Raw genomic sequence first — 22,613 nt, 5'->3', positions numbered from 1 at the left:
GACATTTAGGTAAGACCAAGTGGAACCCAGTGGGAGCGTCAGGACATCCAAGGAAGTGTCAGGAGCATTGCTGTACAATACTCAAAATAAGGCATGGGCATATGGATATGTTGGGGAGGGGGCAGGGTGTAAATCCGATTCTCATTGTTTCAGTCACCTACCCAGTGGAAAATTTGTAAGAGATGGAATAACACAGGAAAACTACATTACTTGAACTTTTTCCTGAAAATTCACCCCCAAAACGTTACAAATCTCCCCTGCTAGACTGCCAATAGATAACCACTAAAACCATTAACCAAACTGGGGTATTATTCTTTATCCAGTTTTGTAGGTGCATATATTTATTTTAATTTTTTCATTATCTTCTCTTGATTTTACATCTCAGATTTGTTTTTTAATGTATTGACTGGAAAAAAGAAAGAAAAACCACCTGTGGCCCTCTGACACTCACAGAGATAAGAGAGCTTTCTTTTCATGCTTTAAGTTCAAGAAGCGAACCCGTGCAATCATGCAGATTTGCTGTTTCCAGAGAGCTAGGCTCCCTATGGTCTTTGTCGTCTCATTGAATGAACTGAGAACTTGTTCCATCTCAACAAGCCTCTCTGTGTCTCCAGTTCTTTCTGCCTGTGCTTCTCCCGACGTGGCCATATCTCCAAAATACAAAAAAAAAAGCAATTCACAAAATCCCATTTCAGATGGACCTTCTGGAGCTTCCTGGAGGATATGTTTTAGCAATGATATCACAATCTTCTGTGAAACTGTAGTGTTATGTGGAGCTATTGGCTGCTGCTATGAGCTAGAAACATCAATGAAGTTTCATGTCTTGAACAAAAGGAGTAGAAAGGGGATCTTATATTATATGGATACAGACAGTGCATTAAAGAGGTTATGACAAATATGCATGATCACATCATGCCCCCCAGGCATCCCAGACACTGTCACTTCTCTTCCCAAGAGAATAATACCTGCTATTTTTAACCCATGAGATAAATGAAAGCACAAAGAAAGCAAAATAATAATAAAAATTTTCATAAAGGGAAGAGCCATCCCTAGAGGAGATGATACATGTGGGTGTTTTCATGTTAGGGGCATGGTAGAAGAAGGAAAGAACAACTTCAGACTTGATTGAGGAGAGAGCATTAAACAAACTCTTCTGGTCATATGTGGCCTGGTACCCAAGTCACAAACTGAGTTCACACCTTTTACCAATTCTTTCCCATGACAATTTCACCAAATACTTGGGAACAAAGGCAGAAGATTGTAAAGAAAAGCTAAGAAAGATACATATCAGGTCCATCGAGTCTTGGGCAAGATATCATCAAGGTACATGCGGCTTTCCTTTGTAAAGGAAATCGAGTAGGGGCTGGCTACCAGACAAATGAGTGGAGAAAGACAGACTAAAAGAGACTAGATCTTGGCTGGATGCAGGCATTGACAGACTAATTTAGAGTATGGGGTGGTGAGGAGGAGTGATCTCCCAAGACATGGTGAGTCATGGTCAAGACTGGAGAGTCAGGTTACCTCCCAGGAGTAGAAAAACTGAAACTCCCCCAAAATCCAAATAAACAAAAAAATGATAGTAAGCTGAAAATCAGGGAGATATCTGCTATTGTTGAGAAATTGGGCAGTGGGCTTGTATCCCATAGAGAGAGCTCCAGGATTTTGCCTGTGCTGGAATATGATTTTAATGTCAATAACAGTATCTTGGAAATCCACACATATTTGTACATTGAACGACACATTTAGAAATCACCAAGTATTACAATCAAATAGAGTGTATAACAAAAAGTGTAAACTTATTTAAAATAACCAACTGGGAATTTTTGAGTTGAAATATGTAATAAACGATTTTAAAAATTGACTGAAAAAATTAAAGCTCTTCAACAGATGAATGGATAAAAAAAGATGTGGTTCATATATACAATGGGATATTACTCAGCCTTCAGAAAGAATGAGTATCTACCATTTACATCAACATGGATGGAACTGGAGGGGATTATGCTAAGCCAAATAAGTCAAGCAGAGAAATAATTATATGGTTTCATTCATATATGAACTATAAGGAATGGCACAGAGAACCATAGGCAAAGGGACAGAAAATTGAAGGGGGAGAAATTGGAGAGGGAGATGAACCGTGAGAGACTATGGACTCTGGGAAACAAACTGAAGGTTTCAGAGGGGAAGAGAGGTGGGGGGAGGGAGTCACTGGGTGATGGGCACTAAGGAGGGCACATTTTGTGATGAACACTGGGTGTTACATGCAACTAGTGAATCATTGAACACTACATCAAAAACTAATGATGTACTCTACAGTGGCTAACTTAACATAATAAAAAAAAAAGTGAAAAAAAAATAAAAACTCAACAAATACCTCCTGGTGGAAGAAAGAAATCAGTGAACATGACAAAAGATAAATTGAGATTATTAAGTTTGAAGAACATAAGTTAAAAAGAATGAAAATAAAATGAAGTCCCAGACAAATGTGAGACATTATCAAGCATATTAACATACACTACCACGTACATTAATGGAAGTTCCAGAAAGAGAGTTGAGAGAGAAAGAGTCAGAAAGTATAGTTGAAAATTAATGGCTAAAAACTTCTCACATTTGATGAAAAACACAAACCACACATACAAAAAGCTCACCAAACTCCCAGCAGGATAAATGCAAGGAGATCAACAACTAAAGATATCAGGGTCAAGCTGTCAGACGCCAAGGACAAAAACAGAATCTGGAGAGCAGCAGGAGAAAAACAACGCATCATACACAAGAGATTTTCAATAAGATCTAAAGCTGACTTCTCATCAGAAATCAGGGAGGTCTAACAGACACAATGAAAAAGTGCCCCACATCACTCAGCATCAGGGAAATACAAATCAAAACCACAATGAGATACTACCACACACTAGTCAGAATGGCTAAAATCAACAAGTCAGGAAACAACAGATGTTGGTGAGGATGTGGAGAAAGGGGAACCCTCCTACACTGTCTGTGGAAATGCAAGCAGGTGCAGCCACTCGGGAAAACAGAATGGAGGTTCCTCAAAAACCTGAAAAATAGAGCTACCCTACAACCCAGCAATTGCACTACCGGGTATATACCCTAAAGATAAAAATGTAGTAATCCAAAGGGGCACATGCACCTGAATGTTTATAGCATCAATGTCCACAGTAGCCAAACTATGGAAAGAACCTAGATGTCAATAAACAGATGAATGGATAAAGAAGATGTGATACACACACACACACACACACACACACACACACACACTGGAATACTATGCAGCCATCAAAAGAAATGATATCTTGCCATTTGCAACAATGTGGATGGAACTAGAGGGTATTAAGCTGAGTGAATAAGTCCATCAGAGAAAGACAATTATCATATGGTATCACTGATATGAGGAGTTTGAGAGGCAGGGCGGGGTGTTGTGGGGGCTACGGAAGGAAAAAATGAAACAAGATGGGATGGGGAGGGAGACAAACCATAAGAGACTCTTAATCTCACAAAACAAGCTGAGGGTTTCTGGAGGGTGGGAGGAGTAGGGATAGGGTAGCTGGTTTATGGACATTGGGGAGGGTATGTGCTATGGTCAGTGCTGTGAAATATGTAATCCTGGTGATTCATAGACCTTTACTCCTGGGGCAAATAATACATTATATGTTAATAAAAAAATTAAATTAAATTAAATTAAATAATAATAATAAAAAAAAGAAACTGGGGAGACCAGCAGGCAATGAAAGGACGTATTCAGAACGCTGGAAGAGAGAGACTGAAAATCAATGTTTTGTCTGAAATTGCTCTTGGGAAGCAGGATGAAGGCAGTGAGCCCTGTTTAGAAGAAAATAAGTCACCTCTAATAACAAGGCAATACTGGAAGGAAAGGTAACAGAAGTCTCAGGGATGCATTTTGGCTTTACTCATCCCCGTCCAGGAAAGGACTTGTGTCTTATGGAAATCTATACTGCATTGTTATAAATTGTGTTATGTGATCACTCGCATGCAGTTTGCATACCCGATTCATCAATAGCTGATTTCCCTTCCAGTTTCAGGAACACTTCATTCAAGGTTGTCATGGAAACACCATAATTCTCAATTCCCAGGTCAGGACGTCTATCCAGGTCATTGTAAAGTGCTGCAGAACACAGACAATAGAAAATCAAAACAACAAAGATCACAAGTGAGCTGAGGACCACTTTTCAAACTAAAAAGCACAAATATATGAAAAGTATGAAGTCATACTTGTGATAGGTCAGACATTTTAAACTCACATTTCCTAATAAGGAACCTTGTTCTTCAAATTCCCTACATTATTTGTAATTGTATATTGTGTTATAGCCCATATACTAATTAACCCAAGTTAACTGAAGACTCTAACTTCCATCTGTGTGTGTGTGTGTGTGTGTTTAAAGATTTTATTTATTTATTTGACAGACAGAGATCACAAGTAGGCAGAGAGGCAGGCAGAGAGAGAAAGAGAGAGGAGGAAGCAGGGTCCCCACTGCGCAGAGAGCCCGATGCGGAACTCGATCCCAGGACCCTGGGATCATGACCTGAGTCGAAGGCAGTGGCTTTAACCCACTGAGCCACTCAGGCATCCCAAAGAACCATTTGTGTTTTAACCGGCCGAAGGGAAAGAACTAATTTTTTTGAGAATTAGTTGGATGGTGCAGGAGATTTTTTCAGTTCCAAAAATCTCTATTAAAGGAAGGACACAAATTATAAATCATATTTTTTAATTTTCCACAGCTTTTGACTGTGGAAGAGAAAGTTCACAAGACCTCACAGAGAAACACAGCTGATATAGGGCATCTTGGAATGGAAGGGAAGGGGCAATCAGTCTCCCACATGCAATTCTGTATCTACTCATTCCTCAGTTTGATCACCAAAAATACTTTGGATATTCTTACAACAATAAATAATGTCCCTGCCTACATAGATCGGAATAATAACAGCTAATTCAACAAAGCTTGAATAAAAAACTAATTTTAAATCTTAATTTGATTACACATGTCCTGAGAATTCCACCTGCAACTTCTTGTTGGGCAAAAGGATCAATTAAAGACTTTCCATCCTGGTGAGAGCAGCATAGACAGAAAAGCAGAAAAGAAGCAAGATTCAAAATGCTAGTGAACATTATGTGTCATTCTCCATTCCACCTAAAATCTTACAAGCCTCCTCTAAATTAGAACTAGTATGAGAACAGATTAATTAGGGTTCAATTAACATTTTCCCTATGGCTCTAAGGAATGCTTGTGCTGTCACCATAAAATGGACATTTGAATGATTTTGTGGGGTAATTTATGTGTCTGTTAACCACACTTATGGCCCAGCTAATTGCTTCAACCACCCAGTGCAGTCCTCCTTGTGCTCCATGACCAGGGAGTAAATCTTCTGAATAACATACATAATAAGTCAACTTTTTCTTTCTTTTTTAATTAAACTTTTTTAGGAGATTATTTTATTTTATTTTATTTTTAGAAAGAGAGAGAGAGAGTTCAAGCAGGGGGAAGGGCAGAGGGAGAGAGCGAGAGAATCCCAAGCAGACCCCCCCATCCAGCCCAGAGCCCAACATGGGTCTTGATCTCGTGACCTTGAGATCATGACCCGAGCCAAAATCAAGAGTTGGATGCTTACCCAACTACCACCCAGGTGTCCCTTGAGATAATTTTAGATTCACATGTAGTTATAAAAAATAATAGAGAGATCTATACACTTCACTCAGTTTCCCCCAATGGTAATATCTTAAAAAGCCACTGTAGGATATCACACCCATGCTACTGATATTAAAACAATCAAGATACAGAACATTTCCATCACCACAAAGATCATGCTACTCATAGACAGCATACCCATCACTCCTGATCCCATCTTCTCCCAACCTATGACTGCTATTAATCTGCCCTTCATTTCTAGAATTCTGTTATTTCAAGAATGTTATATAAATTGAGCCCTACAGTATACAATATTTTAGAATTGACTATTTCCACTGAGAATAGTTCCCTGACTATTCCTCAAGGTTGTTGCATATGGCAATCAGTAGCCTGTTCCTTTTTATTGTTGAGTGGTATTACATGTCATGAATGTACCACAATTTAACTATTTACTTGTTAAAGGGCATCTGGGTCCTTTCAGCTGTTGTCTACTCCAAATAAATCTGCTACAAACATTCATGTACCAGTTTTTGTGTGAATTTGTTTTCATCTCTCTAGGATAAATATCCAGTAGTGAAATGATTTGGCTGTTTGGGAGTTGAGGGTTTAGTGTTTCAAAAGAATGGCAAACTTTTCCCAGGGTAGCTGTGCCATTTTCCACTGCCATCATCAAGGTAGGAGTGATCCATTTTGTCCACATCTTAGCCAGCATTGGATATGATCACTGTGTAAAAAAAAAAGTTTTTAGCCATTCTGCTAAGTATGTAATGCAATCTCATAATGGTTTTAATTTGCAGTTCCCTGCTGACATATGATACTGGACACCTTTTCATGTGTGTCTGCCACCTGCACATCTTCAGTGAACTGTCTGTTCTTATCTTTTGCTCATTTTCCAGTTGGGTTGTCTGTTTTTTACAGTTGAGTTTTCAGAGTTCTCTATGTGTTCAGATACCAGTCTTCTGTGAGATACATACTTTGTGAATACTTTCTCCCAGTCTATAGCTCATTCTATCATCTCCTTAGCAGGATCTTTCACAAAGCAATTTTTAAATTTTGATGGAGGAAAACTTAAATATTTTTTTCCTTTCATAAACTGTGAATTTGGTGTCCAGTCTAAAAACTCTGCCTAGTAGTAGAACCTGCAGATTTTCTCTTATTCATTTAAAAAAAAATTATGGTTTTGCATTTTATATGTAAGTCCATGATTTATATTATGTTAATTTCTATATGAGGTGGGAGATTTAGATAAAGGCTTACCTTTATGCCTGTGGATCTACTTATTCCATTTGTTGGAAAGGTCATCCTTCATCTATTGAATTGCTTTTCTTCCTTTGTCAAAAATCAGTGAGGCATATCTGTGTAGGTTTATTTCTGGGTTCTCAGGTCTGTTCTATCTTTGTGTTGATCATTCTGCCAATAGCACATTATCCTGATTACTCTAGTTTACATAATGCTATAACTCACTCCCTTGACTCTTCACAGAGGGCCTGACCAAAAGCACAGCTTCCTGCTTCAAAAGAGTTGATGGGGGTGCTCAGAATCTCTGACAAGTCTGATCGCTAAAGTCTTCTCCTGCAGAAAGCCAGTCTCTAAAGACTGCAAGAGGTGTCTGCTTTATCTAGTGCCTAGGCATCAACAGAGTGTCAAGGAAAATGAAAAAGTGAAAGATGTTCCCAAGAAGGAAACAAGGTAAACTTGCAGAAGCAAACCCTCATAAAATGAAGCGACACAATCTGCCTGACAAAGAATTCAAAATAGCTCACACACACACACACACACACACACAAAGGTCATAAAAAAATCTTTTATGCATTGGCCTAAAAACCCCAACGTCATCACAATAGTCTTATGAAGAGAAGAATCACATTTGTAATGTGATGGTTTGTAATGGTTAAACTAAAGGTTTTCAACCATTTGTATTTATTCACATATATGAACACTAGAATATTTTGCTATGTACTACAAAGGGAATGAAAGACTTAAAAAGCTCCCTAAAATACCCAGACATTGTAATGCAACTATTAGAATATAATATTTCCCACGGTAGATAAAATCATTCACTTACTGTATTATTCTTTGCATCATGTTTCAAATAGCTGAACACATTGTGAGCTCTCAATATATAAGAATTATCATTATTTCTATGAATATTATTTATGTATCTCATTTCGTGGTGTTCTTGTACATTACCTGGAAATCTATTTGTTCTTTCTAAGGGGAACGTGTAGACAAGTTTTCCTTCACTTTCTGCTGATAATTTGGCATCAGGGATGTGTTGCTTAATAAGTGATGTTATATTCTCCTGAACATGCATTTCATTCAACTGCAAACTGGTATTTGAAAAAAAAAAAAAGAATCTATGTTATTTGACATAGTCTCCAGTGGCATGACAAAAATTACTAGCTTCTGGCAGATCAAAAAAAAATCAATTAAAATCTAATGCAAGAGTTAAGCCACTTAAACATGAAAAGAGGGGATAAAAAAATCAGATCATATAAATGTAATGGGAGAAAACAGAGGGAGCTAATCAGAACTATTGGTTAGGCATTCAGGTTCTAATGTCCAGACAAGATTGATAACCACTCAAGTCCTTAAAAGGTGAATAGTGTCAGAGTACAGATATCAAGGACACAAACAGCACTATATAAAATGGAATTTTTCAAAGGAGCTCAAGTTGGCTTAATAAGATTATTGTATTGGTCAAGAAGAAGGGATTTTTGACAGGCAAAGACATAAAACAGTTTCAGTTATTCAATTTACTTTTTCATACAGATTTATTAAGTTATTAGTCTGTGATAAAAATATCCCTAAACGCTAGGATGAGGGTACAATGGTGAATAAGAGAACACTGCCCTGTTCTTATGTAGTTCACTGTCCAGTGGGGAGACAGGGAGAAAAAAAATAAACAAACATAAAGAAATGATTAACAATAATGGTAAGTGCTGTGAAGGAAATGGGTTATAGATAGAAATTAATTGTGGATAAATGTGAGTATAGGTTGTTGAGACCACTAATTTTGCTTCTTTTGTATGCTAACCTCAGAACTATGACTAAGAAAAAATACACAGAAAACCAGTCTATCCACTTAAAAATACCGTGGATAACTCCCCAGTATAGGAGAACAAATAAAAATGTATTAATCAAGTTTATAAAGTATGCAATGGACAATATATTAGTAGTGGCTTGGCTTCTAACTTTGGTTTTACAATTTGAAATGTGTTACTTAACTTATCTGGGTAATTTGCTCATTAGCAAAAATTAACAGCTAAGGTTGTCCTAAGAACTGAATAATAGTGATGTTTGCACTTAGCAAGTCCTTTAAAAATGCCTATTTTATTTGATCAATTGCTCATATTGAAATTATGCTATTTATGCAAGTATTAAGAATATCTGAGCATACATGCTATTTTTAGAAGCTGTGAAACCCACTGAGGGAATAAAGCAAAAACCAAAAAAAGAATAGTTGTTCTCCACGAGGTTGCTGCCCCCTTTAACTGCATGAGCAGTTCACGCATCCTCTCTCGAAGAGTGTATGGCTTGGAAATGGAGGTCAGCCAACTTTTTCTGAAAATGACTATGTCATAAATATATTTTTTTATTTTTTATTGTTTTATTTTTCAGTAGAGATCTACTGGCTTTACACAACACTGCTGTTGCAAGCAACATCTAAATACATGGGTATGGCTGTGTTCCAATCAAACATTATTTACAGCAACAGGAAGTGGGCTGGATTTTGTCCATGGATCATAGTTGGCTGACCCTGATTTAGAAGAAGAAAGAAGGCAATTACACGAAGTATTGTCCAGGAGCCCATGAAGAGATTGTGAATTGGGCAGAGAGCCTAAGGAGCGTTTTTTATTTTGAGGACACATCTTGTTGCCATGCTAATGTGCTGACTCATGCCCTCTCTCTGTCTCTCTCTCTCAAATTAAAAAAAAATTTTTTCAACTTCCTTGAAATGGTGACTACAAGAGAATAAAGAATAACTGAAAATTTGAGCTCAGTGACTAAAGAAATCCTGCTGTCACTAACAGCAATAGGGACTATCTGAAGAGGAGTAGCTGTGAAGAAAACGGAGTCCAGAGCATTGATGGATTAACTAGCAGGAAGGGAGAGCAAAGAACTGGAGTCTCAGGAGAGAAGACAAATCTCCCATTAGCTGGGAGGAGAAGGAGAAGGAGGGAACCTACTTAAAAAATGATGTTAACAGATGGGGGAGAGAGGGTAGAGGTGTATGAAACAATGTGTCAGTTGTGAAAGTTCCAAAATACAAACCTTCCTTAACAAACAATGTGTTGTAGATATGTTTTCTACCACATTTATCTCAAATTTTTTTGTTGTTATCTTCTATTTTCTTTTATTTCCCTTTTTTTTTTTTTTTTTGAGAGAGAGAGAGAGAGAGGAAAGAGTGCACACACATGTGTTTGGGGAGTGGAGGGTGGCTGGAGGGGCAGAGGGAAAGGGAGGGAGAATCTTAAGGAGGATCCATGCTCTCACAACCCTGAGATCATGACCTGAGTGGTAATCAAGAGATGGACCTTAACCACCTGAGCCACCTAGGCGGGCACCCCAAGTTCTCTTATCTTTTCAATCTCTAACATCTGCCCATCAGTCTCTCATATACACACAGCAATTCCATATATGTGCATAAGTATCTCCACATATGGATATGTAAACATCTCTGTGCAACAAATCAACAGTTTCTTGTGTGCTCTCATGTACTGGGTCAAGCATTGTGTCTCCTCTAGCTCATTAATCATTTTCCCAGCCTCTTGACATGGTCCGACCTTAAGTGATATCCAATGCCCCATTTCTTCTTGAGGAACAGAGAAGAACCTGCACACTTCAGCTTCCCTTTGGAGAGAAACACTTTCCTATCTGAAATGGAAGAAGCAAAGAAGAAAGTTTGTTAGGAAGTTGTCCATTCTTTCCCAAGAAAAAGACAGGTAATCATGATCCAGCTGGAATTCAGGAGCTTCTGCATCTTTAAATCCAGCGCTTAATAAAGACTCATTGGAACAGGTACCCTTTAATCTTATTTGTGTATTTCAGGCTATTGTTTTGTCATCCATCCAGCTGGGGAGGTTATGCACATATGTCTTCTAATACAGACTACCATTATATTATTTATTTTAATTGACCAAACACCAAGATCATTTGAATATTTCAAGTTGATTCACCTTAATTTTGTGTAAGGGGATTAATGTAGTAGAATATAGATTCTCACTTCACAAGAATTGACTTTCCTGGCAGATCATGTCCTGGTGTAATCAAAAGATACGAAATTTGGGGAGACACATGGAAAGGGTTGGGAGTGACTCTTTGGTCCCAGTTCTTGTCATTGCCAGTGATCCAGATTGCCAGGTAAGGTTAGATGACCACATCATCATCATTATTATTATTATTATTTTATTTGAGAGATCATAAATAGGCAGAGAGGGAGGCAGAGACAGAGAGGGAAGCAGGCTCCCTGCTGAGCAGAGAGCCTGATGCAGCGCTCCATCCCAGGCTTGATCCCAGGACCCAGGGATCATGACCTGAGCCAAAGGCAGAGGTTTTAACCCACTGAGCCACCCAGGCGCCCCTAGATGACCACATTATTAAATACAATTGCTGAGAATACCAATCCAGTCTCCTAGAGACCTCATCAGGACACTTGAGGGGAGTCAACAGTTACCAGCCAGGATGTCAGCCTCGTCCATGAACTGGGTACTGAAGAGAATCACACGGTCTGCTTTCCGCTCCTTCAGGAGATTCCAAACATTGTGCCTTGAAAAGGGATCCAATCCAGCAGTTGGTTCATCCAACAGGAAAACCTACCAAGGATGGATGTATATAAAGGGCATTTCCAGGAAAGTACAGTTCTTCCAGAAAACATGCAGAAACTGTATTGCTTATATATTTAAAAGGATATTATAGTTAGGACCTGGTTATTATATTTAATGTTCTATCACAACTATTTCATCACAGATGTCCTTTGCAAATAAAAGATTTGAACTACTACTAGAAGTTTCATTTTTAAAAATTTGCTTTCATCTCTAAATTTAGTCTGACTTACCTGAGGATCTCCTAAAGTGGCAGTTGCAAAGCTGAGTTTTCTTTTCTGCCCACCACTTAAGTTTTGAGCCAGGACGTCTTGAATATTTTTCATCTCCAATTCCAGCAAGACTCTTTGTATCTAGCCAAATGACAACATTTATGTCACAAACCAAGATTTCTTTTCTTTTCTTTTTTTTTTAAAGATTTTATTTACTTATCTGACAGAGACACACACAGAGAGAGAGAGAGAAAGAGCACACAGCAGCAAGAGCAGGACAGTCATGCTCTCTACCAAGAAGGGAGCCCGATGCGTAGCCAGGACCCTGAGCCAAAGGCAGAGGCTTAACTGACTAAGCCACCCAAGCACCCTTTCCTTTCCCTTTCTTTTCCCTTTCCTTCTCCCTCCCCCCGCCACCCCTTCCTTTTCCTCTTAAATTTGGAAATATAAGGCTATGAAGTGTAATGATTAAAAACCTGGCTGGATTTGGAAACCACACCACGTTAACTAGCTGTGTAATCTAGCAAGTAAGTTGCTTTTGAACTTCAGCTTTCACATGTATAAAATGGGGATGATAATAGTACCTATTTCATAAAGTTGCTATAAGGAGTAAGTCAATCATTATATTTGAAATTAAGGATAATGCTTGACACATTATAAATCATACATAAATGTTAGCTGTTATCTAAGTTAAACTTTTTTTTTTGGTCCAACATTTAGACATGATCTGCACAAATATAATTTAATGAAAGCTTAAAGAATTCCATGCAAGTAGAGTCAACAATCTCATTTGAACCAGTACATTAGTTCTAACTATTTAGTACCTCTTTGTCGACTTCATGTGACTGAATGCCTTTTATTTTAGCAAAGAGTCTGAGATTTTCTTTCACAGTGAGGAAGTCAAACTGAACATTGGACTGTGGACAAATTCCAGTAAGCTTGATGATATTCTCTAGGTCACTCATTTCTGAAAGCTTATTATTATAAATGGTGACTGAACCTATAACAAAAGTTAAAAGCTAGTATTAGGGTAATGCTTGAATTAAGATTTTCTAGACAGACTTAACTTAAAAGAATACTAAGAATACAGTGATGGTTAACAGAGGGGAGGAGTCTGGGAGGATGGGGGAAATAGGTGACAGGGCTTAAGGAGTGTTCCTGTGATGAGCACTGGGTGTTGTATGAAGTGTTGAGTCACTATAGTATGCACCTGAACCTAATACTGCACTGTATGCTAACTAACAAGAATTGAAATAAACACTTACAAAAAGATCTTTCTAGTTAGAGAATCACTATAAGAAATTACACAAACTGTAATTTATTAATTACATTTTAGACACATGATTTTCTCTTCAAGGTTTTTATAATTCAGTCATTATGAGCTTCTCTTATAGTTGTGTGGTATACTGGAAAGAAAAAAAAAAGTCCCATCTTCAGATTTTCCCATCAAGGTGTCATCCATTTATCTATCCCTTCCTAGGTTTGGTTATGTAACAAACAGAATCATAGCAAATGGGACGCAAGCAGAGGCTATGAAACTGCCTCTGCGCTGAGATGAGCCTTCTCTTTTCTTCTGGGATCATGGACCCCTGGGTGAAGAATCCCAACCAGATTCTCAGAAGATGAAAGTCCATGTAAGCAGAGAGGAGCAGCAGTCCTAACTGAAGCCCTGTATACGTGAGTGAGGACACACCGAAACATTCAGCACCAGCCAATGAAGTCCAGAGAGAAACACTGCCAGTCAACTCACAGAATCATGAGAAACAATAAAACATTTTTTTATATTAAGCTAGTTAATTTGGAGGATGCTTGTTATGCAGCAAAAGCTAACAGGTAGAAGTTCAAATGTCAAATAGTAACTAATGACCATGACAATGGTTCTCATAAACAACTCAAATTTCATATATACCAATTAAATATCACATACCTCTATCGATGAATATTATAAGTTAACTTCCACTTTTCCATTGTTATCTGTGTTTGTAATTGATAATCAGAAGGACTTTATATTAACATCAGATTTATATGTTGACCTGATTTTGGGAAAATAAAGTCTTACCTTTGGTGGGAACAGATAGCCCACTAAGAATATTTAACAGTGTTGATTTTCCAGCTCCACTGTGACCAAGTATTGCAGTGATTTGACCTTCATATATGTCAAATACCAAATCTAGGAAGAAAAAGAGAGGGGAAAAAGGTGGGAGAGAGAAAGGAAGGGAAAATAGTAGGGAGACAGGAAGAAAAACAAAATCACAAATAAAACTGTATTATGGAGCTAATGGACTGCCTTTTTATATCATTGAATGGCCTTGTTCTCTAAATATGAATACAATGGGTTGTTAAATTCAAAATAAAATGTGCTTTTATCAGTTCATATGTCTATCCTGTTTTGAAATTTTGAAATTATGTGGTTTCTCAGCAGGTTACATATCTAATACTCCCAGGTTTATTGACATTGCCTGGAATATGGTAGGATGGATGTTACTATTTATGGACTAAATAACAGATTAATGGTAACAAACAAAACAAACTAAACAAACAAAAAAACAAAAAAATCCTTTGAAATAAATTTCTCTTTTTGCACAAAAGAAAAATATACAATATCTACAACAGCTTTGAAATGACAGAAGAAAAATTTGAATTTGTAGAAACCACCCCACCCCCCAAAATCCCAAGACTACCTCACTATTACACATCTTTCAAGTACATCAAAATCTAAAACATAATCATTTTTTCCTAACTTTAATTCCATCAAAACATGTGTTAGAAGGGAAATTTTACCATGTGGCTCAAATAACTCATTTCAAATCTGAAATGCCACCAGTAGCTGCTCACCAAGAGCAAAAAATATAGAATTAGGGGTGCCTGGGTGGCTCAATGGGTTAAAGCCTCTGCTTTCAGCTCAGGTCATGGTCCCAGGGTCCTGGGATCGAGCCCCACATTGGGCTCTCTGCTCAGCAGGAACCTGCTTCTCTTTCTACATGCCTCTCTGCCTACTTGTGATCTCTCTCTGTCAAAAAAAAAAAAAATCTTAAAAAAATATATAGAATTAAAATCACAAATCAGTATCAATATAATAACTAAATCTTCTTTTTCCCCCCTTACCTTTCAAAGCTTCTATTTTATCAGGCTTTCCTTTATATTCTTTTGTAACATTTCTGATTCTGAAAAAAAAAAGATAATTCAAGGTATGAAAGTTTTATTCAGTTTGTAATTCTAGGTTTGGTTGACAGGATTGAATAAATCTTATCCTCAGGGCATAGGAAGATCTGGGATTTCACTCTCACGAAGCCATGGTTGTGTGAGAGAATCAGCTAGAATATTACTTCCCAGTCCTGGTTGCACACTAACATCACCTGAGGAGTTTTGTAAATTAACCTATGCTTAGATCCCATCACCAGATCTTCTGATTCCAAAGATTAGGGTATAGCCTGGCATTAGTATTGAGGACAAGGATCTTCTCTAAATTGCAAAGCCAAGGAAGCTAGACCAACAGGTAACATAGCATCTGAAACTGAAAGGTTCATCATGAACTACTGTGTCAGGTTGGAGGTATCTTGGGTTATCTTGAGTCAAGGTCTCCAGAAGTAGGTTAAAGGGTACAAGGCTGGAGTAAGGAAGAGAGGCAAAGATGGTAACAGTGACAGCATGGGTTTTCCATCTTACCTAATTGAGCTTATACTATCTATACCATTTAGTAGCTATTACTTTAATCAATGTACATATCCCAGGTAAGTTTCAGCTTTTGAACCTGAAACTTTGGGGTATTTTAGGGTTGTGTTGAAGGACAAGTGAAATCTTTTATCTTCCATGCATAGTGCTTGGTACATGATAAATATTCAATAGACATAAAATGGTACCAGTTAGATTAAGTTGATTATGATAACAGAAAGGAACAGAATTAACATACGCCTGGTGCTATTGTAGATCTGGAATCCTAGGCACTTAATTGGTTTTATTCTATCAGGTAGATATGTAATCCATAAACTAAATCAAATTTATGTTTCTTATATTATCGTCTACTATTCATCAAAGGATTCAGGCTCCATTCATATCGGATTATTTGATTAGATTCTTTACTCTATTTTAATCCCATTTACTATCACTCCATAGCACTTATGGTTGGGTGAGATGCTAAAGAGATAGAAGAAATACAAAAGAAAGACAGAAACACTAAATAAAGCCATTTCTTTGCTTTCTCTCCACTGTTACACTGAAAGTTAAACCTAGCTTAGGTCACAGGACAAATGTAAGGATGGAGGAACAGGTTAAAATAAAATATGGAACAGGCTGAAATAAAAACTGACACAGGCTTTAGAAGCTTTGTAGGGTAGGGTAACCTGAGACCATTCGCAGCGGGCTGACAGTTGGGGAGTCATTGATGGGCAAAGAAGATGTGAAAAGCCTAGGATCTTGAGGACTTTCTTCCTATTTTCTTATCTGGAAAGAAAAGTTGCCTGCCTCCAACGAAATGTACATCTGGGAACCAGGATGTGCATGACACTCTAAGGCACATCTTCCTTAATTCCCTTTGTGTCTGTCTCCAGATCCTTTCTCCCTTCCTCTCTCCTACTCTTGGCAATCAATAGAAGAAAGAGAAAAAAACTGCAAGAAAAAAGTAGGGAGTATGATAAAGGAGGAGAGGCAAAGTGTGAATAAATGAGACCAGGTAAAGAAATGAGAGAAGCCAAGGATGGAGAAGAGAGACAGCAGATAAAAGATTGAGAATCCAGGCAACATTTTCTTTGGATTATCTTTGTTTGGTGAAATCTAAGTTTGCATTTAATGTAAATATCAATGATATGAGATAAAACAGGTTAAAGGAATTTTTCTCTAAACATGATGTGGGAATTGATGAAGGTAGTGTGGAGGGGGTTAGGTGGAAGCTGTCCTTAGGGCACAAAAGAGAACTGTGCTGGCCTCAGGGGTTGTTAGCTTCTCAGTCTTTGGTCTGCTCTCCATCTGCATACCTGATAGCTTCTTTTCCATGGAATTCTGGAGACACTGGTTCAAAGGAGTCATTAGATGAAGGATCAGAGTCAATTTCACCTTCAAGAACCACACGATCAGCTTTTTGCTGCCGTGACCAAAAGGAAGACTTCAGGAAAAAGAAGGGGGGATACCCATGTCCATATTCATCTACATGAACAGGAGACAAATACTGGGTCAATCACCAGTTTAAAAGAAAGAGTCACCCTAATAAAGAGAGCAAAGTCACCCCTTTGCCCAGACACCCGAATGCATCATCAACACAGGAAATGCACACGTTTTCCTTGATAAGTGTAGTCTGCATAAGGAAAAAAAAAATCACTAAGATGTCTCTGTTATAACAATTGTGCCTACAGGAAGAAAGGCAACTGGAATTTTAAAATATCCAAGAGGGATTTTAAATGTTAAGACTTTCCTTGACCCCGAGAAAGCCAACTATTGGAATATAAATGCAACACTTGCCACACATGCCAAATGCTATCTAGGAGTCCAGCTGTCATGTCACCCGCAAAGGGAGAACAAATTGAGAAGTCAAGAATTTGTATCCAGTGGTGACATTGGATACAAATATCCCAAGAGGAAACAGAACAGGATGTAATGAAAATGAGGGATACACTGTAAGAAAGGAGAGAAAGGGGTAAAATAATTTATCGAAATTTAACAGAGAGGAATGTTTTTCAAAAGCTCCTTTGTATTTATGTTTTATCCCATCCCCAAATAATAACTTCCCCCTGAAGCAAATTTACTCTACATGACCCCCTTTCTGGAAATTAATCCACAATGTATTTGCATTTAATTGGCATTTCTATTTCCCCACAAGTGGAGAGACATTATGACGCCAAAAAAAAAAATTACATTTCGCTAATATTCTGCAACGACCTCCAGTGTAATAATGATGCGTTTCAAACTTATGTGTACTTTTCCCATGTTTAGTCATTCCTTCATGCAGTATTGATCAAACACTCTCTAAACACCTGCCAATTGGTATGTTATTAGTTAGGACTTAATCTCTTTCCCTTCATGAGGAAATCTAGTGAATGAAACCATAGAGCTTGACTGGGTCCTTTCTACCACCAGATTCACCATTGCATGGTTCTGTTATTTTAGTCAGTTAATCTTCCTTTCTTCATTCATACTGCTTATCTTTCACAGAATTTTGAACATCACCTTGTTAGAAGTCAGGCTTAATGAATGGATGGTACAAATAATTCCAAATATATCACAAATGTTCTAGCCAAAATTGTAGATCCTGACATCTATTATTCTGGACTTTTCGGAAAGGCAGAGACAGTGACTGTTCTTAAGGGATTATCTGAAAACAACAACATGATCGATTCACTGTTTCTAGACATTTCTCGGCACCTTTGCCCTCACTCTTTCTCGTCTGATCTTTTGACCAAGTGTTGAGTCGTTGACTTATAAAGAAAAATGCTCAATGTGTTTATTTCATTAGTAATTTCCATAATTTTTACAGCTTGATTGAAGTATGACTAACAAATCAAAACTGTATATATGGAAGTTGTATAATGTGATGGTCTAATACAGGCATTTGCTGTGAAATATTACCACCATCCAGCTAATTAATGTATCATCACCTCACATGGTTATCATTTTTCTGTGTGTGCGGTGAAAACACCTGAAATCTATTATAGAAGTAAAAATATATGACCTATTGACTTTCCTAGTGTGGAACTCTGGGAGACTTTTAAAAATGTACATACCCTCATCCCACCACTGACAAAATGAATCATAATCTCAGGGTTGATGGAACCACTGAGCAAAATAGGCAAAAGCAACCGTAAATTTCCATGACTGAGTACCAAGGAAGTTGCATTTAGGAAATAGCTTTCTAAGCATCACTTTAAAAAAGAAACAAACTGCATTTAGAACACAGTGAAGTTCAAAGATCAGTGACCCAAAAAACAAAATTCAAGCTGTAGTTCTGAGCAGTCAAGTAACAAGAAATAAAGAACTAATGTGGCCATTGGCAATGACCTTGTTCATTGCCTTTGATGCACAAAGGAATTTTCAAAATATAAATAACACATGTGTTAGATGTGTCTTTAGGAAATGATAATCAGTTTTAATCATAACTGTACTTACTTGGCAAAATTTTCTCGAAATAAATCGTCAGTGCCATATAGAAGAGAAGATCAAAAGCCAACATGAAATTTGTTGCTATTATCAGATTTGAATAGTCCGATGGATTAGGAAATGTGTTAGAATTCAAATCATAGTCGAAGCGCAGAAGCTGAAAATTAAGAAGTTATTAATGAAAGGATATCAGGTTTGTGATAAATGGTTAACAATTGGGTTTAGCATAAACATGTAAGAGCTACTTTTTGCCTCCTATGAGGAACACAAAGTTGAGTGAAACTGCCTTCTTTACAATTCTCAAATCTTGTGGAAGGTGTGTAACCCAACTATAATGAAATTAAGTAATTGCTGTGGTTAAATTATGTTCCAAATGAAACTGGAGCATTAGGACTATTACAGGATTTTTGTTGCCTTCATGCCCACGGTTCTTGGTCACGCCACTTCACAGAATAAAGAGGTAGACCAGATGAAAAGTGGTGGGCAGCAAGGCAAAGTTTATTGAGTGAGCGTACAATGTTCCCGGAGAGGGAAGGGGCCTGAGAGAGTTGCCATTTTTGTGTTCAAGTCTAGGGTTTTTCTGAGGTTTTCGCAGATGTATCTTGAGCATCCTGAGTGTGGGTCCCTGTTCATTGGTCTCTAAGTTGTGCCAGTGAGGGCTTTGATCATGTACCTGTCTACCTATTGTGTTAACCACATGTTCATGGTCTTTTGGGCTGACATTTGGACATGAATTGCCTCAACTTGCGGTAGTGACCCCACATTTTATGGTTAATTGTTTTGTTTCAGGATGTTGCAAAAGTCACTTCTGCAGAGGCTGCCAGACGGGATGCCATTGGGGTCTTCTGCAGTCCATAAAACAGGATGCTAGTGTGGTTTCATCTTAGCTGTCCTGGCTTTCTGTTTTCTTGTTGGGGACCCTGGCCTGACCACCTAAGTGTTCACTGAACTCCTAATAGGAGGAGGCAGGGAAGTATAGGAGATTACATTTGAGCTTAACCTTAGATAAATTTTTACCAAATAAGATACAGGACAGGACAAAGGTGTGGTCCTCCTTGAAAATGGCTTCATGAGAAAGAACTCATGCTCTTAGAAAAACAAAACAAAACTGGTGTGTTTAAGGAAAACCTATGGGAAAAGTGGGGTATAATGCTCAAGTTAATGGGCCTTTTATAATGAATAATCCTTTCACTAAGAACCAAATAACAGATATGTATGCAAGGACCAACATTGCCATTTAATTGGAGGGACAGCAAAGTGAGTTCAGTGTGAGAATGAGATAAACAGAAATGACATTCGATGAGCAGAAATATAATTTGCTCATCAATTATTATGGTTTTAAATTTTATTTTTAAGGATTTAAAATAAATTTATTTATTTAACAGAGAGAGAGAGAGAGATCACAAGTAGGCAGAGCAGCAGGCAGAGAGAGAGTGGGAAGCAGGCTCCCTGCTGTGCAGAGAGCCAGATGCAGGGCTCAATCCCAGGACCTTGGGATCAGGACCCGAGCTGAAGGCAGAGGCTTTAACCCACTGAGCCACTCAGGCACACCTATGGTTTTAAGCTTTGATTTTCTTTTCTTTTATACAGTGGTCTATACATTCACTTGTTGTTCAGTTATAAAGTCAAAATAAGAGCTAGAATAATTAGAATTCAATCTGCAATATCAAATCCGTATTTAATCAGTAGCCAAAGAAAATGCTTTAGATCATCTCTGAAGAATGATATGCTGACCTTCTATTTTTTTTTTTTCACTCACCAAATGGCTTATTTTGCTGAGTTCAGTATGCCCAAGGCTTTTAAAAGTTCATCTTTGAGAATCATCTGGGTGGCTCTGTTGGTTAAGCCACTGACTCTTGGGTTTTGGCTCAGGTCATGATCTCAGGGTCCTGGGATTAAGCCCCACATTGAACTCTGCACTTAGCACAGAGCCCACTTGGAATTCTTTCTCCCTATCCTTCTGTCCCTCTCCCTTACTCGCTCTCTCTCAAATAAATAAATAATTTTTTTTTAAGTTTATCTTTGGGGCACCTGGGGGGCTCAGCTGGTTAAGTGACTGCCTTCGGCTCAGGTCATGATCCTAGAGTCCCAGGATCAAGTCCAACATTGGGCTCCCTGCTTAGCAGGGAGTCTGCTTCTCCCTCTGACCATCTTCCCTCTCTTGCTCTCTCTTTCTCTCTTAATAAATAAAATCTTTTTAAAAAAATATTTTATTTATTTATTTGACAGAGAGAGAGATCACAAGTAGGCAGAGAGGCAGGCGGGGGTAGGGGGTGGGAAGCAGGCTCCGTGCTGAGCAGAGAGCCCGATGCAGGGCTTGATCTCAGGACCCTGAGATCATGACCCAAGCTGAAAGCAGAGGCCCAAACCGCTGAGCCACCCAGGCGCCCAAAGCAAGTAAATAAAATCTTTTTAAAAAGTTCATCTTTACAATGTAACAGTAGTCTGCACTGAGGCTTTGAATCTGACAACGCTAATCATAGAAAAGACTATAAACAACAGGATTCCAGACAGGAAAAATGTTTCTGAAATGCCATCAAACAGTTGGGCTGTTTCTCACCTGAGCCATTCCAAGCGTGAAGGCAAAGGGGCTAAGAAAGCTTAAAATCCACTCCAAGGACGTAGGAAGCTGTCTGTACAATGCTGTAAATCCCAAACTTCCCCAAATGACCGTGAGAAGGAACACGACCAGACCAGTGAGAAAAGATTTCTTTACCAAGACGCTCATTAGAAAAGTCAATGCTATCTAAAATGAGAGAAGATCCAGTTGGATTATAGTTCCCTAAGGATTATATTTAGCATAACACAATAAGGAATTGTATATACAAAATTAGAGTTACATTTTTTGTCTATAATACAAAACTGTGCTCTATAAATTGCACTAGAAGTTGGCATTACAAAACATTACAAATCTTAAAAAAAAACACACTACAAATCAAATACATGGATGTTCTCAGGCAAACAGTGGATAGTGAAGAAAAGGGAGATGGGGAATAATTACCTGCTTAGAAACCAACGCTTGATCCTTAGGGTAAGAGTTGGATGGAAAACAACTTAATTCACCAACTCACCAAAGACAATCCATAGAGGAAGAAGAGGGTAAAGATTGCCGTGAAGCCAGTCAGAATGATAAACTGGACAGATTTTATAATGAGTGCCAAGGAAAGTGCCATAATGAAGATGAAAACACCATAGAGCAGACCCCAGGAGAGCCTAGGACAGAAACAAGATGTTATTTTAGAATTTCATGTTCCACTGAAAGGAGGATCTAGAATGGATTCTAACAGTATTCATTGATGCATTCATTCTTTTAGCAGATACTTACTGAGTTTCAGGATATGTAAATATAAGGTAATTGTTGTGGGAAAAACTCCTTAGAAATTAGGGATATTTTTTGTCCTAAAATTAATTACAGAAAAATACACACACATACATGTACACACACGCACACACACACACACACACACACACACATCACTGTGAGGAAAGGGAGAAAACAGTCTTCTAATCTATTTGATTTTGGTTCAAACATGTTTTTCTGCTGCATTCATACTCTGTGACCTTGAGCTAACTCTGTAATGCCTCATCTTTTTTTTTTTTTTTAAATTGTTCTTGACACTGGGAATAATACCACAGTATTGGCTCAATAAAGTTATGTCCAAGTGGGACATAGTCCAAGTACATCATGACTCAGTGAATCTCAGTCAGGTCTTTTCTCCTCTTTGGGGCCTCTCTAGGGGTGAGGAGCTTCATGGATTTCCTCAGAGATATAGGATAGTTCACCCTCCTTTGTTTAATTCTCTTATCATGTTGATGAACATTCTTTAAAGGGTATAATG

At 38.0% G+C, this 22,613-nt stretch overlaps 1 protein-coding gene across 5 annotated transcripts in view; it reads right to left on the bottom strand.

Annotated features, from left to right (window-relative positions):
• LOC122906046 (ABC-type organic anion transporter ABCA8-like) overlaps positions 1-22,613 on the bottom strand; it is a 68,012-nt gene that overhangs the window by 30,012 nt on the left and 15,387 nt on the right. For 4 of the 5 annotated variants that reach the window (XM_044247558.1, XM_044247559.1, XM_044247556.1 and 1 more), the window contains 13 exons: positions 21,846-21,987; positions 21,335-21,520; positions 18,784-18,931; positions 16,662-16,830; positions 14,797-14,855; positions 13,751-13,861; positions 12,516-12,691; positions 11,713-11,832; positions 11,332-11,470; positions 10,442-10,532; positions 7,845-7,984; positions 4,016-4,135; positions 452-650 (listed from right to left, as the gene is read on the bottom strand). In XM_044247558.1, the coding sequence (XP_044103493.1) occupies positions 452-650; positions 4,016-4,135; positions 7,845-7,984; positions 10,442-10,532; positions 11,332-11,470; positions 11,713-11,832; positions 12,516-12,691; positions 13,751-13,861; positions 14,797-14,855; positions 16,662-16,830; positions 18,784-18,931; positions 21,335-21,520; positions 21,846-21,987 (1,800 nt within the window). The other variant, XM_044247560.1, reaches the window with a different exon arrangement.

Source organism: Neovison vison, chromosome 5 (assembly GCF_020171115.1).
Source record: "Neovison vison isolate M4711 chromosome 5, ASM_NN_V1, whole genome shotgun sequence".
In the NCBI taxonomy this organism is placed as follows: Eukaryota; Metazoa; Chordata; class Mammalia; order Carnivora; family Mustelidae; genus Neogale; species Neogale vison.
The sequence above is the reverse complement of the archived record's forward strand: the minus strand, read 5'-3'. Positions and strand labels throughout refer to the sequence as shown.